This window comes from Gossypium hirsutum, chromosome A07 (assembly GCF_007990345.1).
Source record: "Gossypium hirsutum isolate 1008001.06 chromosome A07, Gossypium_hirsutum_v2.1, whole genome shotgun sequence".
NCBI classification, from domain to species: Eukaryota; Viridiplantae; Streptophyta; class Magnoliopsida; order Malvales; family Malvaceae; genus Gossypium; species Gossypium hirsutum.
Genome location: NC_053430.1, coordinates 97,631,844 through 97,650,073, shown reverse-complemented (window position 1 = coordinate 97,650,073; position 18,230 = coordinate 97,631,844). Strand labels below are relative to the sequence as shown.

Genomic DNA, 18,230 nt, shown 5'->3' with positions numbered 1-18,230 from the left:
TCGACATTAACAGATGAAGAGAAGAAGCATAAGGATCGAAAGACATTAACACAATTACATCTGCATTTGTCCAACGAAATTTTGCAAGATGTGATGAAAGAGAAAACTGCCGCTGCATTATGGAAGAGGCTAGAACAAATATGTATGCCGAAAACTCTAACAAGCAAGTTGCATATGAAGCAGCGTCTTTATGCTCACCGTTTGGAGGAAGGTGCGTCTGGACACGAACACTTAACAATGTTTAAAGAAATTCTCTCAAACTTGGAGGCCATGGAGGTTCAGTATGATAAGGAAGATCTAGGGTTGATTCTACTTTGTTTGTTGCCCCCGTCTTATTCAACCTTTAGAGACATGATTTTATATAGCTGCGAATCTCTCACAGTTGATGAGGTTTATGATTCTTTAACCTCGTATGATAAGATGAAGCATTTTGTGGTTAAACCCGACTCTCAGAGAGAGGGTCTCATTGTTCGTGGGAGACAAGATCAGAATGCTGATGATGATCGTGGTAGGACACAGGAACGGAATCCTCGTGGTAAATCTAAGGGTAGATCGAAGTCTTCAAACAGAGGTAAAACTTGTAACTTCTGCAAGAAGAAAGGGCACATTAAATCTGAGTGCTATAAGCTACAAAATAAGATTAAAAGGGAGGCTGCGAATCAAAAGGGAAAACAACTAGAAAATTTTGGTGAAGCTGATGTTGTAGAAGACTACAGCGATGGTGAACTTCTAGTCGCTTCTGTCAATGATTCTAAAGTAAGCGAGTAGTGGATATTTGATTCAGGCTGCACCTTCTACATGAGTCCCAATCGGGATTGGTTTACAACTTATGAAACAGTATCTGAAGGTGTTATTTTGATGGGAAATAATGCTTCGTGTAAAATCGCAGGTGTTGGAACAATTAAAGTTAAGATGTTTGATGGAGTTGTCAGAACACTTAGTGACGTGTGGCATGTTCCAAAATTGAAAAGAAATTTAATTTCATTGAGTACTCTTGATTCAAAAGGGTACAGATACACAGCTGAAAGTGGGGTTTTAAAGATTTCCAAAGGGTCCCTTGTTGTGATGAAAGGGTAGAGAAAGATTGCCACGTTATATGTTTTACAGGGTTCTACTGTTACTGGTGATGCAGCTGTCGCTTCCTCTTCCTTGTCAGATGATGATATTACTAAACTTTGGCATATGCGCCTAGGGCATATGAGTGAGAATGGCATGACAGAATTAAGCAAAATAGGACTTCTTAATGGGCAAGGAATTTGCAAATTGAATTTCTGTGAGCACTGTGTTTTTAGGAAGCAAAAGAGAGTTCGATTCACTAGAGGAATCCATAACACGAAGGGAACGTTGGAGTATATTCATTCTGATCTGTGGGGGCCATCCAGAGTGCCTTCGAGAGGTGGAGCTAATTATATGCTAACCTTTATTGATGATTTTTTCAGAAAAGTTTGGGCATTTTTCCTGAAGCAGAAAAGCGATGTGTTTTCCGCATGTAAGTCTTGGAAAATTATGATTGAAAAATAGAAGGGAAAACAAATAAAATACCTCCGCACAGACAATGGCTTAGAGTTTTGTTCAGATGAGTTTAATAGATTGTGCAAGTCAGAAGGGATCATGAGACACTTGACAGTTCGTCATACTCTACAGCAAAACGGCGTTGCAGAACGAATGAACGGAACGATCATAGAGAAGGTTCGATGTATGTTGTCAAATGCCAACTTACCGAAGGCATTTTGGGCAGAAGCGGCCTCTACTGCATGTTTTTTGATCAACCGATCTCCATCCGTTGCCATTGAGAAAAAGACTCTACAAGAGGTATGGTCTGGTAATCCTGCTAATTATTCTAATTTAAAGATTTTTGGGTGTCCTGCGTATGCTCATGTTGATAATGGAAAATTGGAACCGAGATCTATTAAATGCATTTTTCTTGGTTATAAAGCTGGTGTAAAAGGGTATAAGTTATGGTGTCCTGAAAATAGAAAAGTTGTGATTAGCAGAGATGTTGTTTTTTTATGAAACTGCTATGCTACCTAACTTATCTATTAAAGACTCTTCCAATAAAGAAAATCAAAAGCAGGTGGAGCATCAGATTAATACAGAGTCAACTCCTCAAGCCAGAACAAAAATTGATAATAGAGTTGCTTCTTCACCACAATACTCTATCGCCAAAACCAGAACTAGAAGAGAAATTAAACCTCCAAAGAAGTATGCCGAGGTTGATCTAGTTGCTTATGCTTTAAATGTGGCTGAAGATATAGATGCGAATCAAGAGCCATCTAATTATTCTGAGGCAGTTAGCTGTGAAGACTCAGAAAAGTGGATGTTTGCTATGCAAGAAGAGATGGAATCACTCCACAAAAACAGAACATGGGACCTTGTGAAACTTCCTAAAGGTAAAAAGGTTGTTCGTTGTAAATGGGTGTTTAAAAAGAAAGAAGGGACTCTAGGAGTTGAAGAACCCAGATATAAAGCAAGGCTTGTTGCAAAGGGTTACAGTCAAATTCCAAGAGTGGACTTCACATATGTGTTCTCTCCAGTTGTTAAGCATAGTTCGATTCGAGCTTTGCTTGGTATTTGGCCATGCATGATTTGGAGCTTGAGCAGTTAGATGTAAAAACTGCATTTCTGCATGGAGAACTTGAGGAAGATATTTACATGCAACAACCAGAGGGTTTTATAGTCTCAGAAAAAGAGGACTATGTTTGCTTGCTGAGAAAGTCCCTTTACGGTTTGAAACAGTCACCAAGACAGTGGTACAAGAGGTTTGATTCCTTTATAACTTCTCATGATTTCAAAAGAAGTAGTTTAGACAGTTGTGTTTACTTTAAGAAAAACAGTGATGGTTCTTTTGTGTATCTACTTCTTTATGTTGATGACATGTTGATAGCAGCAAAAGATTAAGGAGAGATAAGAAAGGTTAAAGCCCAACTAAGTGAAAAAATTGAGATGAAAGATTTAGGACCAGCAAAGAAGATACTTGGTATGGAGATTCTCAGAGATAGAAAAGCAAGTAAATTGTACCTAAGTCAGAAAGGGTACATTGAGAAAGTTCTTTGCAGGTTCAATATATAGAGTGCTAAGCCTGTTAGTACTCCTTGAGCAGCCCATTTCAGACTTTCATCGGCCTTGTCTCCTCAATCAGATGATGAGATTGAGTACATGTCACATGTTCCATACTCTAGTGCAGTGGGATCTCTCATGTATGCTATGGTTTGTTCACGTCCAGATTTATCATATGCAGTCAGTGCAGTTAGCAGATATATGGCAAATCCCGGTAAAGAACATTGGAAAGCAGTTCAGTGGATTTTAAGATACTTACGAGGCACTACTGATATTTGCTTACAGTTTGGAAGAACTAAAGATGAAGTTATAGGGTATGTTGATGCTGATTTTGCTGGAGACCTTGATAGAAGAAAATCTCTCACAGGTTACGTCTTTACAATTGGAGGTTGTGCAATTAGTTGGAAAGCCACTTTGTAAACTACAGTTGCTTTGTCTACCACTGAAGCTGAGTACATGGCGATTACTGAGGCTTGTAAAGAAGCTATTTGGTTGAAGGGACTATTTAGTGAACTCAATGAAGACCTTCAAATCAGCACAGTATTTTGTGACAGTCAGAGTGCCATCTTTCTTACAAAAGATCAAATGTTTCATGAGAGAACAAAACACATTGATATTCGGTATCATTTTGTTCGTGATATTATTGCTCGTGGTGATATTGTTGTGAGCAAAATTAGTACTCATGAAAATCCTGCAAATATGATGACTAAGTCACTTCCTATAACCAAGTTTGACCATTGCTTAGACTTGGTTGGTGTTCATTGTTGAAGTTAAACCCTTAAGGGGTTTTATGGAAGAGGTGGAGAACTTGTTTATTGAAAGTTCACGATGAAGAACTTGTTCATTGAGAATTTGTGTCAATGTGGAGATTATTAGCATTAAGTGACCCAAATTCTTATTTAAATAAAATACGATGGAAAATAAAATAAAAGTAAAATCCATATAGAACTGACTTCTTTTATTTTATTTTAGAATAATGTTTTTAAACCTTATTAAACTCCATCTATTTTATATTGATTAGGATAAGATGTTTCAATCCTACTAGAATATGGCTTTGCAAGCCTATAAATAGACATAGTCTATTCCTCTTGTATTTGAGTCAAATTTTTTCGACATAGTGAATTTTCTTCTCCTCTGCCCGTGGTTTTTTCCCGAAAGGATTTCCACGTAAAATTTGTGTGTTCTTTATTTTATTTATTTTATTTTATTTTGTTTTTCACAATACACAATATGGATGAAACAATTTGTGTAATAAGATTGATATGTATAAAAATATCAAAATAAAATTTTGTTTAAAGTAGTATTTTTTTTTGGTAAAAAATGACAGCATTAAGCGATTACATTAGATGAAATCATAATTAAGAGTAAATAGACATGTTGCGATCTCTTCTCAACAAGTTCATGACCGAAGCCGGTGGGGATCTCAATAAACGTATCAAATAGCTACCTGTATCAACACATTTAGTCATGTGATCAGCAACACCATTAAGAGTTGTCAAGATATGTCGGATACGAATCTCTCATTTCCGACTCAAAACTTGATGTAACAGCCGCAGTTCCACTAAACTTCTACTAGCTCCTCTGAAACCCTTTATCACACTCAACTTCAACTTTCCGAAACCCTTTATCCCAAGCTAAGAATAATCCTTCCAACATCACTCTTGTTTCAAGTTTAAAGACTGACTAGTTACCGAAAGTCCTTGCATAGCCACATAACCAATTTGCATTCGAATCTCTAAGAATACCCCCAATAGAAGCCCTTCGTTCCAAATTTGACACAACTCCATCTGAATTGAGTTTTGTCCAACTCAAAATAATCATCATGGCCCTCAAGGATTTCATCTGCACATCCAAATTTCGATAACTCCTAGCCCACATGTAGCCAGTATCCACAATAGCCTTGATATTCTGTGACTATTAGAGAACACACACTCATTTCTACTCTTCCAAAGTAGCCAACACAAGATTATAAACAGTGTTCACCACTCCATTTCTTCACAGTAAACATTACCTTTATCCTGCAAGTTCCAAACTAACCATTCATTCATTAACAAAGAAAAGAAAATATTATGGGCTTACCGAGGAACCATTATTCGCCATACAATCTTAACAAAAGCGCAATCTCGAAAAACATGAATTCCTGTCTCCAAACTATCAGTACACAAAGGACAAAGACCGTCCTTTGTCATATGCCTATGTCTTCTCTCATTATTTGTCAATAATCTATCGTGCCATAAAAGCCATAAGAAAACACATACCCTTTGAGGCGTTAGAACTCTTCAAGTCATCTTCCAAATAGCAGCATCATTAGAAACTTGACTAAAGAGATTTTTATAAGTCACAGATAATGAGAAACCATCCTTTTCCATCTATTTCCAAGCTAAGCAATCATGTCCTACAACATCATATATGGGTATGATCACTGCGATCTGTTAAATAATGAGGCATAGAACGAGATTAGGAAGACAATACCAATCCCAAATACCATTCTTAGTCACTAAGTCACAAACGCATAATGTGTTATCAGGTTGATCTGATCCTCCAAGAATATCTCGCAAGGGACCCATCTACCTAACCTATACATCATCCCAAAAATTCGTCATACGGCCATCGCCAATTAACTAAAAAACATTACCCACAACTTCTGGCCAAACCCGTGATAATGTTTTTCATATGATTGAACAATTGCGTTGAGAGATAGAGTTTGGAAGTGCCCCTTGTACATTATATTTCTTCCTTAACACCCAAACCCATAGAGACACGGTATTATTAGTCCATTTTACATTATATTTGCTTCATTAAGAAAATCTTATTCTGATCACATAACTTCCGCAAACCCAGTCCACCACTATCCAAAGGCCAACAACAATCTTCCCAAGAAAGAAGCGCAATTTTCCTTGTATTATTAGTTTCTCCCCAAATGAAATTACAAGCAAGTCTCTCAATTTCATTGCATACAGAAAGAGGCACCTGAATAGTAAACATAAAGTAGTAAGGAATAGCAAGAAGAACTGACCGAATCAAAATTATTCGTCCTGCTAGTGAAAGTTCCCTCGCATCCCATCTAGACAGTTTTTGCCTAACATTGCTTAAAACAAAGTCGAAAGTATGCACAGTAACTCTATTATGAATCAATGGCATGCCAAGGTAACATCTAAGATCATCCACTCGATTGAACCCCACACTCTCGCAAATCACCTTAATAACCGAACTAGGAGTATTAGGGGAGAAAAACACTTGCCACTTGGACTTGTTAACCTTCTGCCCAGAAAAGTAACAGAAAGTTTGTAACACCCCTAACCCGAATCCGTTGCCAAATCGAAACAAGGTTACAGAGCATTACCGGAGTTTACAAATCAAACAGACAGAAAATGCAAACATTTCATATCATATAGCATTCATGTAAAAAACCAATCAAAATCATATATATTGTCCCTTATACGAGCCCTCGAGGCCCAAACTACGCATCAGAAACAAATAGGGACTAAATCAGAAACTAAAAAAAATTCCAGAAATATTTAAAATTTTCAACACTACAGGGGTCACACGGCCGTATGGGCGTTCGTAATAGGGACACACGGTCGTATCTCAGCCTGTGTCTGTACTTGTGTGAGTATACTAACTTGGGTCACACAGCCAAGTCACACATCCGTGCGCTAGGCCGTGTGAGCATACTGACTTACATTCTTAAAAGATACAAGGGACATACGTTCGTTTCTTTACCCGTATGGACCAAAATAGGCCATTTTACAAGCCATATTTCTCACCCAATTTAGTGTCATCCTACAATCATCATTATACATATTCACCTACTATTATACCTTTCATCATTCAACCACAAATCATTTCACACATCAACATTATAAGACAAATTATGCACATATCAAAATACCAAAACATAAGCCCAATAGGTGGCTAGTCTCAACAAAACACATATAGGTCAACATTTAGTTAAAATAACATATACATGCCATTATAACCAAAATCAAACATCTAGAAGTACTGAGAGAACCGATGGATAGTGTGATATATCTCTGATAAGCTTCCAACCCAATAAAGCTTCCGATAATTTGAAAAGTAAAAGAAAAAATTACATAAGCAATGAATGCTTAGTAACCTCGTATAAACTTTAATCATATCAATCCATTTCATTATAAAATTTGCACTTATCAAGAATAAACATTTACTGATACCACACGATTCAAGAAACCATATTCAACAACTCACAAAATGAGTAAATCCATAATATCACATATACATATTATCCCAAGTATAGTAGAGTTTTAAACAACTTTATACTCTTCCAAATTTCTTTATTCTCATTTGTATTTCTTTACTTTTCGCACCTATTCCATATGCATACACACAACTCATAAGCATATCATACCACCATAGGCACAAGCTAGTGCATTTAAATAATCCTTTTCAAATTAATCACATGATAAACCATTTTATAAGAAATTGCATAACTCAAAACTTACCACTCTTTCATGAGCACAAGCATATTTTCATTTAAGCACTTACCATTTAAATGCATCTTATAATTAAACATATTACCTTTCAATCAATAGCTTGACATTTTCCTAAGCATCAAACAACAACACATGTTAGCGTACTTGAACATATTTCATATAATTTCAACATCAATAACCTTATTATCTCAACATGTCACACTTGAGTTTATTACTCGTCTCAACTTACAAAATTTCCATGTATCAACATATCAAGATATTGATATATATATACACACACATATAATGATACATATCATTCTCTTAATGTTTTTTCATATACATATATTATCCAAGACAACTCCCGATATCTTACCATTCGAAAAACGACTTACAGATATGAGTACATCATTAACAAGAACTCGAAAGCTGAACAGAGGCTCGTAAGAGCTGAACAGAAACTCATAAGAGTTTAACAGAAGCTCGTAGAGTTGAACAGAAACTCATAATAGTTCAACAGAAGCTCGTAGAGCTGAACAGAAACTCATATGAGTTGAACAAAAGCTCATAAGAGCTAAATAGAAAGTAAAACACGAGAGTTCGTAACAAATGTTGAACTCCTATTTACTTGGGTAATTTGCCGATATCTTCCTCCAATGCTGTCAATGCGCCAAATCACGAATGTACTCAAATCTCGTGTTCAATCTAAACTGAATATTAAATTCGATAATATTTTTCAACAATAATTCAATTCCAACAATAGAACATATATATATATATTACCAATCACCAATTAACATTTACTTTAATCAAAATTATATAGAATACAGTTCATACGAACTTACCTGGTTAAACTGCAGAAATACCAATATTCAGGGGCATTTTAGAAATTTTTCATTTTCCTCGATTTTCCACTCGACCTTTATATAAATTAATAATTTCAAAAATAAAAAAATTCATTCCATGCAATTTGGTCATTTGTCACATTTTTACAAAATTACCCCTTAAATTTTACTTTTATTCAATTTAGACCCTGAGCCCAAAACATGCAAATTAACCATTTTTAACGCAAACCCATGCTAGATGAATATTCATGACATTCAATAAAGCCCATTTTTCAATAATTTCATAAAAAAATCTTGTATTTTTACTATTTCAACAATTTAGTCCTTAATCGGAAAATTCATCAAAAGTCACTTAATAAAATGCTTTTAATTAACAAATAATATCTTAATTTCATCATTGAACATAAAAAAAATCATATATATTCATCAATAGCAAGATCCAAATTTTTAATAAAATCAAAAACTAAGGTAAGATTTAGTTGGACTTAATTGTAACAATCTCAAAAATATAAAAATTATAAGAAACGGGTAAGAATTGGACTCACATGAAGCAAATATGCAAAACCAGCTCAAGGAGCTCTCCCCATGTCTGTTTGAACCGAAAATTGAACAAGAAATGTGTAGAAATCCTTTTAAAATTCAATTTGGGTGTTCTAATTTCACTTTAATTACAATTTTGCCATTAAATTGGCTTTATTTTATTATTTTCTTCTCTTATGCTATCTCATCCTTTTCATTTAGGCATAATTGTTATCTAGGTCATTCTTTATTTATTAATCATACCATTTAATCACTTAATTATTATAATTAGCAAGTTTTGCACATTTTTCAATTTAGTCTTTTTTAATTAATTAACTATCGAAACGTAAAAATTTTCCAACGAAACTTTAATACCACCTTAATGCCACTCCGTAAATATTTATAAAAATATTTACGGCTCTGTTTATAAAAATGAGATCTCGATACCTCATTTTCTAAAACCACTTGACCTAAATTATTATTATAAAACACAAATTATCAATTCAAAAACCTTTTTAAAATCCAAACTTGACTAGTAAATATTAAATATTAAATAATAATATTTACAAGCTTACTCGTCAGATTTGGTGGCCTCAAACCACTGTTTTCGACACTACTAAAAAATTGAGCTGTTACAAAGTTTCTAGTATACTACTCACCACAACAGCTTGATCCCTACTAGCTTCACAGAACAACATAAGGTCATTAGGAAAGAAAATATGAGACAAGGCGAGCCCTCTTCTTGAAAGGAACAAAGGCTTCCAACTCTTATTCATGGTCGCCTCCTCAATAAGGTGCCCAAGTCTCTCCATACAAAGGACAAAAAGATAGGGCAATAAAAGGTCACCCTGCCTTATACCACGTGACGGTTGGAAAGTGTCAGTAAGAGTCTCATTCCATAAAACCTGGAGTGAAGTAGAAGAAACGCAATGTAATACGACACTATTTAACTACTAAGGAATTCTTTCCATTAACAAAGTATCTTGTAGGAATTCCCTGCTGATTCTGTCATAATCCTTTTCGAAGTCTATCTTCATGATCATACCACATTTGTTTCCTCGAAAGTTCTTCAAAAAGTGCACCACTTTTTGCGCCGCTATAATATTATCGACAATATCTCTGCCTGGAATAAAGCTTGATTGGTTCTAAATTATCAATTTCACCATCAAAGGTCGCAGTCTGTTAACAATCGTCTTTCTAGGAATCTTATACAACACTGAACACAAGCTTATAGGCCGAAATTGATTAATTCTCTCCAGACTTGGTGTTTTCGGGATAACAACTAGTAATGTCCTATTTAATTTTGGATTCAATAGCAGCCTACCCAAACAGCTTCTAACAAAAAAAAACACCGATGATCCCATAATTTCCCATTAAGTCTGAAAGAAACTAGCTTGAAACCCATCCACACTGGAGGGCTTTAAAGGAGCCATACTAAACATTGTTCTAGGTACCTCATCATCCAAAACCACTAAAATAAGAGCCGTTGTCTCATCATAGGAAAACATAGGAAATTTAACTCGACAAGGGAAAACACCACTAGTCATATAGCCCATGGTATAAAACTCTTTAAAGGATTGCACCATGTGATGTTCCAACATATCCTCCTCTAAACACCATTCATTATCCACCAAAAGACCCTCAACTTTATTTCGCTTCCGTCTTGCCAATGTACGACTATGAAAATAGGATGCATTCCTATCCCTATCTTTTAACCATTCTGTTCTGGATTTTTGAAACCACAACAACTCCTCATGAGCTAAAACTTCCTCAATTTCCTGTCACAGTTCGCACTCTCGTCTATGAAATGATTGAGAGGAGAGAACCTCAAGGACTTTTTGAACTCTTTCCAACTTAGAAATCAAATTTCTTTTGCGTAAAAAGATATTCTCATAAACCTGTTTGTTCTATTCCTTAATAGAATCCTATAAGCGTTCCACATTATCTCCAACCGCTAACTCATTATTCCAACTACTATTAAAAATGTTTCCAAAATCCACATGAGACATCCAACTGGCAAGACAACGGAAAGGCCTTAAACCTTTGTTAACGCTCGGCTTAAGAGAAATTAATATCGGATTATGATTAGATTTCAGTTTGTAAAGGTTCCTTACTGAACATTCTGGCAAAAATGAATCCCACTCCGAATTACAGATAGCTTTGTTAAGTCTCTATGACAAAACCCCTACATGACGTAAACTTCGTACCACTGGCACCCAAATCTCGCAGAGCATTGTTGAATAAAACTCTCTAAACCATTTGTAACCTATACATGAAATAGAAGCCCTACCTTTCCTTTCACCTCCATCAAGAATAGAATTGAAATCACCGGCAAACATTTAAGGTCCCTCCACCTAAACAGCCAGAGAGCTGAGAAAATGCCACAACTCCCTCCTCTTCGCAGCATGAGGACTAGCATAGACAATAGATCATAAGAAATGTTTCGAGCTCAGCATACTATGAATTTTAACATGCACCACCTGAGAATGTATATTCAAAATATCCACCATTACATCATCATTTCAACACAGCCAAATTCCCCCAGCAAAACCATTCGTTTCCATCCTAAAAGAATTCAGATATCCAATTTTCACAATAATACCATCGGCCCTAGCTCCACTAACCAGGGTTTCAAGTAGACAAAACAAATCTGGCAAAAACTCCTTCTTGTATTCTTTAACAAAACTGTAAAAACGAGGATGTCCTACTCCTTGGCAATTTCAACAAATTATTTTAATGTTTATAAAAAATAAGAAAATTTTCAAGCCAAACCCAAAATAAGCCTACAATAAACTATGACAAATTACCCCAACACCATCAGTGTCATCCACAATCATACCTTCCTCAACAACTTGAGAATCCAACACCATAACATATTTGTCTGGATTCCTTTTGAGATCACAAACCAATATTTCCTTTGCTAATTAGAGATCAACTGATCGCTGCTCCTAGATCCTGAGAGTCTCATTGGGTGGTTTCCCTCGCTGTTTATAGTAAGTAGGGTTAGCACGCAATGTTGCGCTATGGGAGAACTCATTTTACCAAACATAAAAATACCATTCTCTTTGTCAGTATTAACTCTCATTTTTTCTTTCTCTAAAATACGAACCGCTGCATGTTTCTCCTTATTTAAATTTGCTGAAATTTCCACTTTTTCCATCACTATAGCTTTCCCTCTATCAATGGCACCCACTTGGGCCAATCTCAATCCATCATCAAAAGCACCCCGCCCAATATTAAAATTCCCATTATTGGGCTTCAAAACCTTCAAGGTTGACTTTGGCCTACTCCCCATCACCATTTTTTTCCCCTTAGCCCTTAGTTTAGCCTGCTTCCCTTTCGTCTCAATAACATCATTTTTTCTCGAAACCTTAACCCCATATCCCCATCCCTGCCAGACTTCTCCTTAGTCACTACCTCATCATTCCCATTAACCTCGCCATTAAACACTGCGAAAATCTCTCCCTCACTAACCTCCAACGCTGTAAAACGAGATCTCTTAGCAATACCCCCAAAATCGTCGTTTCTTCCCTCACCGGAAGCCTGACTACGCCCTCTCCGTCTCTCCATCACCATCCATGAACCATAGGGCTTATCCTCTACATTATTTTCAAGACATAACTTCTCCATGACCAGTCGAGCGCAACCTGACTCCTTTACCAGTGGAGCCGTCTCAATCCCAAGACAAACGTCCACTGTATGTCCGTACATACCACTTTGGAAACAGATATTTGGTAAAGCTTCGTATTCAACACGTTGAAGAAGACCATTAATTCAAACCTTCGACACCAAGGGCTTCCTCAAATCAACACAGATTGCCAGCCGAGCAAATCGTCCCCTGCAAGCACAGTCCGTATGAACATCCAGCTTCACCACTAGACCAATCGTTTGACCATTGAGTAATAACCTTCAAGCAGTCCAGGTAACCTAATCTAAATAACCTGCAACTCAATACCACTCTGACTTGTTGAAAACTCCAGTGACCATTGGCGAACAGTTAGGTATCTGCCAAAAATTATCCACGACCCTCCTACTAATACCTTATTATAGTCAGATTCATCTTGAAAACAAACTAAATAAAAATCATTCTCGAGATCCATGAGTTGGATTTGACACTGAAGATTCCACAGTGAATTGATTTTATTCAACAAAACATTAAAACCAATACTTCCCCCCAGTAATTTCACAATAACTGTATTGGTCATTCGTTGTTGGAAAAACTCCTGCACTCTTTTAGATAACGTAATCAACGGAACACCCTCAATCACTTCAGTAACGGCATCGCCATCCAAAAGTGTAAACTCCTCTTCCAAAAAACCACCATTATTCTTCTCTGATAAAACTCCTAAGAAGGTTGATTTGTACGACGCCTTCAGAATCTCTAACTGAATCTTTTGGCCATTATTACCCACAATCGGGTCATCAAAATCTAACTATACTTCCGGTTTAGTGCGAACTTTCTTTGTAGCCCTTCTGATACCACTGGTCGAACTCGAGTTATTGGCATCCGCTTCGAAATCCACTGTAGGAAGTGTTTCACTCATCACCCAAAACCCTAGCGACTCTTAACTACTCTTAATTTTTTTCCATAATTAGTAAAAATAAAATTTATAGGAGGCATATGTTCAAATATTACTTTTTTAAAAAAAATTAGTAAGAAAAAGACAAAAGTACCCTTGTAATAATATAACTTATTTAAAATATAAAAAAGTTATTTTCGTAATTTTGTTAACTGAATTGATATCGAATCAATCATACAATATTTCAATTACACATTTAAATAATAGTATTATTCTATCAACAAATAGATAAAAGAAGTGAAAGTGAATTTCTTCCACCAAGCATTTGGACTAACAATATCGAATCTTAGAGCAACATTATTAAAAGAGTTTTATCTGAATACCACTCTCGATCCAGATAAAACTATTCTCAAACCATAAATAGTTATAAAAAAATAATAGGATTACTCTAATAGAATAATGTTAGTTCATTAATCATTAACACCATGTTTATTTGGGGGGAATGGAATAGCTTCCCCTTCCTTATTCACTGAATGGTAAACCATTCATTTGTTTAGTTTAGGGGTGAGTATTCGATCAAGTCGAGTAGAATCAAGTCTAAAATTCTGAGTTATTCGAGTTGACGAATCCTATTTTAGCAACCGAACTAATTTAAATTTTTTTCGAATCGAGTCAAAAAATTTCAAGTTAAGCTGAGTCGAGTTAACGAATCCTATTATTTATACTTAATCTTGTGATCGGTTATTTAACTAGTAGATGAAGTACAAGATTATTTAACTACATAAACAATATAATGATTTTGCCTTTTAATTTAATGGGTAAACATTTATAAAAAATGACGTAGTTTTACCTTTTAACTTGATAATTTTAACTTTTAAAAAAATAAACATTTATCAAAACGACGTAGTTTTGTCTTTACTTATTCGGGTTTTCGGATAACTTGAATCGTGTAATTCATATTCGAGTTAAATCAAAAAACTTAATTTTTTATTTGAGTTTATCTGAATAACTTGATTAACTCAAATAAGTCAAACTATTTAATTCAAAATTTGAATTTTTCATAGAGCTTTTCAAATCGAATCAGATTTTGCTCACCTCTAATTTAGTTGGATGTAATACTAATTCATTGGAATGACCATTATTTCTTTATTACCTGTTTTACTGTAATAGTTATTTTTTTTGTATCACCAAAGAATGGTTATTACATACAACCTTAAATAATAAAATAAATTTAATTTCAAGATTAGTGCTTTAAAATTTTATTCAAAAAATATAAAAATAAAATATTTCTAATATTTTAATATAATTTAATAGAAACTATTTTATTTCAAAATATAATTTAAAATAAAATATTTTAATATAATTTAATATAAAAATAATTATATTAAAAATGTTATTAAATTATATATTTTTATTTTTATTAAATTATAAAAATATTTGAAATATTTTAATATAATTTAATATAAAAATAATTATATTGAAATTTTTATTAAATTATATATTTTTTTATTAAATTAAATATAACAATAATTATATTAAAATGTAATTAAATTTTTTATTACTTTTTTCTATTACTTTTTTATAACAATAATTACATTAATTTTTATACGTGCGGTAAGAGTCCTATAAAACCTGCTCGGGAACTTGCTAGTAACTGGCAGAAACCACAAAAGCCAGAGAGAGTAAGAGGAAAGCCAAATGGATACATATTCATCAAAATTTTCAGCCCATCATGTAGTTCTTTTTCCATTCATGTCAAAAGGCCACATCATACCAATCCTCAACCTAGCTCGCCTCCTGCTCCGCCGTGGCATGGCGGTGACAATGTTCACCACCACCGGAAACCGACCCTTTATTGCCGAGTCTCTTGCCGACACATCCGTCTTTATCATTGACATCCCTTTCCCTCAAAACGCCCCTGAAATCCCACCTGGTGTTGAGAGCACTGATTTATTACCTTCAATGTCGCTCTTTTTTTCATTTTGTAAAGCCACAAAGCAGATGCAATCCATGGTCGAAGAAAAGCTCCAGGGTCTGGTTCGGGTTCAACCAGTTAGCTTCATGGTGTCAGATGGGTTCCTATGGTGGACCTTTGAGTCTGCAACAAAGTTTGGATTACCAAGGTTGGTGTTTACTGGCATGAACCAATTTGTTTCATGCGTGTCCAGAGCTGTTTTTGAGGACAGGCTTCTGGATAGGGCTGAGTCAGATGATGAGTTAATCACAGTGACTCGGTTTCCATGGATTAAGGTTACAAGAAATGACTTCAATACAGTGATGCCTAATCCAAATGGTCCTACAATGGAGGTTTTCATTGATCAAGTGAAATCAATGTCAAACAGTTCAGGGTATATTGTTAACAGCTTTTACGAGTTGGAAAAAGTTTATATTGATAATTGGAACAGTGAGAAAAGACCCAAGGTTTGGTGTGTTGGACCATTGTGCTTAGCTGAACCCGAACTTGAACCTCAAAAGAAACCCTTTTGGATTCAATGGCTAGATCAAAAGCTAGCTCAAGGGTGCTCTGTTTTATACGTAGCATTCGGCTCTCAAGCCGAGGTCCCATCAGAACAACTTCAACAAATAGCAATGGGATTGCAAGAATCAAAAGCAAACTTCTTGTGGGTGTTAAGGAAAAAAGAATCTGAATCAATATTGGATGAAGGGTTTGAAGAAACGGTTAAAGGGAGAGGCATTGTGGTGAAACAATGGGTGGATCAAAGGCAAATACTGAAACACCAATGTATTGAAGGGTTTTTGAGTCACTGTGGGTGGAATTCAGCGTTGGAAAGCATATGTTATGGGGTCCCGATCCTTGCATGGCCGATGATAGCTGAGCAGGCACTGAATGCGAGAATGGTGGTGGAAGAAATCAAGGTAGGGTTAAGAGTTGAATCGACATGCAATGGGATGAAACCTGGGTTTGTGAAATGGGATGGGTTGATGAAGGTGGTGAAGGAGTTAATGGAAGGAGAGATGGGGAAACAAGTGAGGAAAAGAGTGAAACAAGTTGCAGAGTTGGCTAAGATGGCTATGGCAGACAGTGATGGATCGTCTTGGCAGACGTTAGATTTGCTTATTAATGAACTGTGCAACAAGAAGCAAGACGTCCGCCTTTAAAATTGTGCTCAAGTACACATCATACGTGAGAGTCGTGTACTTCTTTCTTTTTTGTGCGTGTGGTCCTAATTTCAATAAATGAAGACTGGTGTTTCTATGGCAAAGCTTTCACTTAAAAGAAGTTGTACTATTAATAATGTTATAAAATGAAGCAAGTTTAGATAGAAAAAGAATTATTTAACCTACCGAAGAGTATTTATTTCCAAACTATAAACTTTTAGATCTTAACTGAAAAATAGTGAGTGTGTAACATTAACGTGGCTTTGCTGCTTTAAGCATTAAAATCTAATATTTTACATAAGACATTTTTTTTATTGAATTTCTAGTACATTATTGTTTTCAACTCCTGCAGATAAAATAGATGCTTTAAATTGTTAATATATGTAGAATTTTTTTAATTGGTCGAATAGGTCGTTTTTTAATATTTAGGAAAATAAATCGATTTTGGAGTTTTTTTTAATTGGTTGAATAGATCGTTTTTTCAAGATTTAGGAAAATAAATCGATTTTGGAGAGTGTGTGAAAGCATTTCGCTCTCTCTCTTCTCAACCATCATTTTTTAGGGTTTTTCTAGGATTAGGTTAAGGTTTTTTATTTAGAAATTAAGGTTTAGAGTTTTGAGAGTAAAATCGTGAAAGTTTATAGGTAGATTTTAGAGGGCGGGAATGCAATAACGTGTCTTAGAACACATATATTTCATTTGTCATGTTAGGATAGGACTATTACCTCATAAACCAATCTTATAGAAATCAGGTTTTGGGGTGACAATGTTTGATCGATCATGGGTCGAAGTCTAAGCGGAGGTGGTCGTGATGCAGTCACGAGTTCGAGTATAACTGTGGTCAATTGACGGTCGTAATGCAGTCACGAGTTCAAGTTTTTTGGATACTCGAAAATGATGCATTATATATATCATAAATAAGATTTATGCCATATTCATAGGGAAAAACAAAGGGCTTTCCAGTTTAATCAACGTAATGTTTTTCTCTTTTTCCAGGCAGTTGATATCTTTAACCTTTCATTCTTATCTGAAGGCTGACACCGAGGTGGATACAAGAGTGCTCTCAAGCAAAGAACGGATGTTTCGATAAAGTAGAAGCCAAACATGGGCTGGTGCGGTAGCAATTGTAATTATTAATGAACCGTTTAATAATAACAATCGTTGTCGCTCCGAAAGGAACATCACCTTTACTCCACTACCACAGTCGCTACCCGCTTGAGAATCCTCCTACGTCTACGGTGGTGTCGGCCTTTAGATAAAAAGGAAGGTTAAAGATACCAGTTGTGTGGAAATGAAGAAAAAAAATTACGCCAATTATAGCGAGAAGCCCCACAGCTTTTCCCTATGATTATGCCCTCAAACTTCTGTATGATATTTATAAGGCAATATCTCCGGGTATCCAAAAAGTTTGAGCTCGTTCCTGATCTGCCACAATTTGTTGTGGCAAATTAAGGTCTTTCGAACACTTAACAAGCTTGTTTTATAGCGTTTTTATGTGTTTTTATTTCATTTTTAGTTTTTATCACTTTGTGTTTAATTAATGCAAAATAATCATTTTTACGCAATTTTGGGTTATGTTATGATCTAATGGGCAACTCTGGGTCTAGAGATGATCTAACGGGCTCTATCTAGTGTGCAGAACACTATTTTTGGGCTTAAAAGGTAAGGGACAACTACAGTGTCACGACACTGGGAAGTGGTATTGTGACATCGAACTT

General features: G+C 35.4%; 1 protein-coding gene across 1 annotated transcript; it reads left to right on the top strand.

Moving 5' to 3' along the window:
* Positions 1-15,032: 15,032 nt before the first annotated feature.
* LOC107926343 (UDP-glycosyltransferase 90A1) lies at positions 15,033-16,674 on the top strand. The gene has a single exon (XM_016857178.2). The coding sequence runs from the start codon at positions 15,091-15,093 to the stop codon at positions 16,510-16,512; it is 1,422 nt and encodes a 473-aa protein (XP_016712667.2). The 5' UTR covers positions 15,033-15,090; the 3' UTR covers positions 16,513-16,674.
* Positions 16,675-18,230: the final 1,556 nt, after the last annotated feature.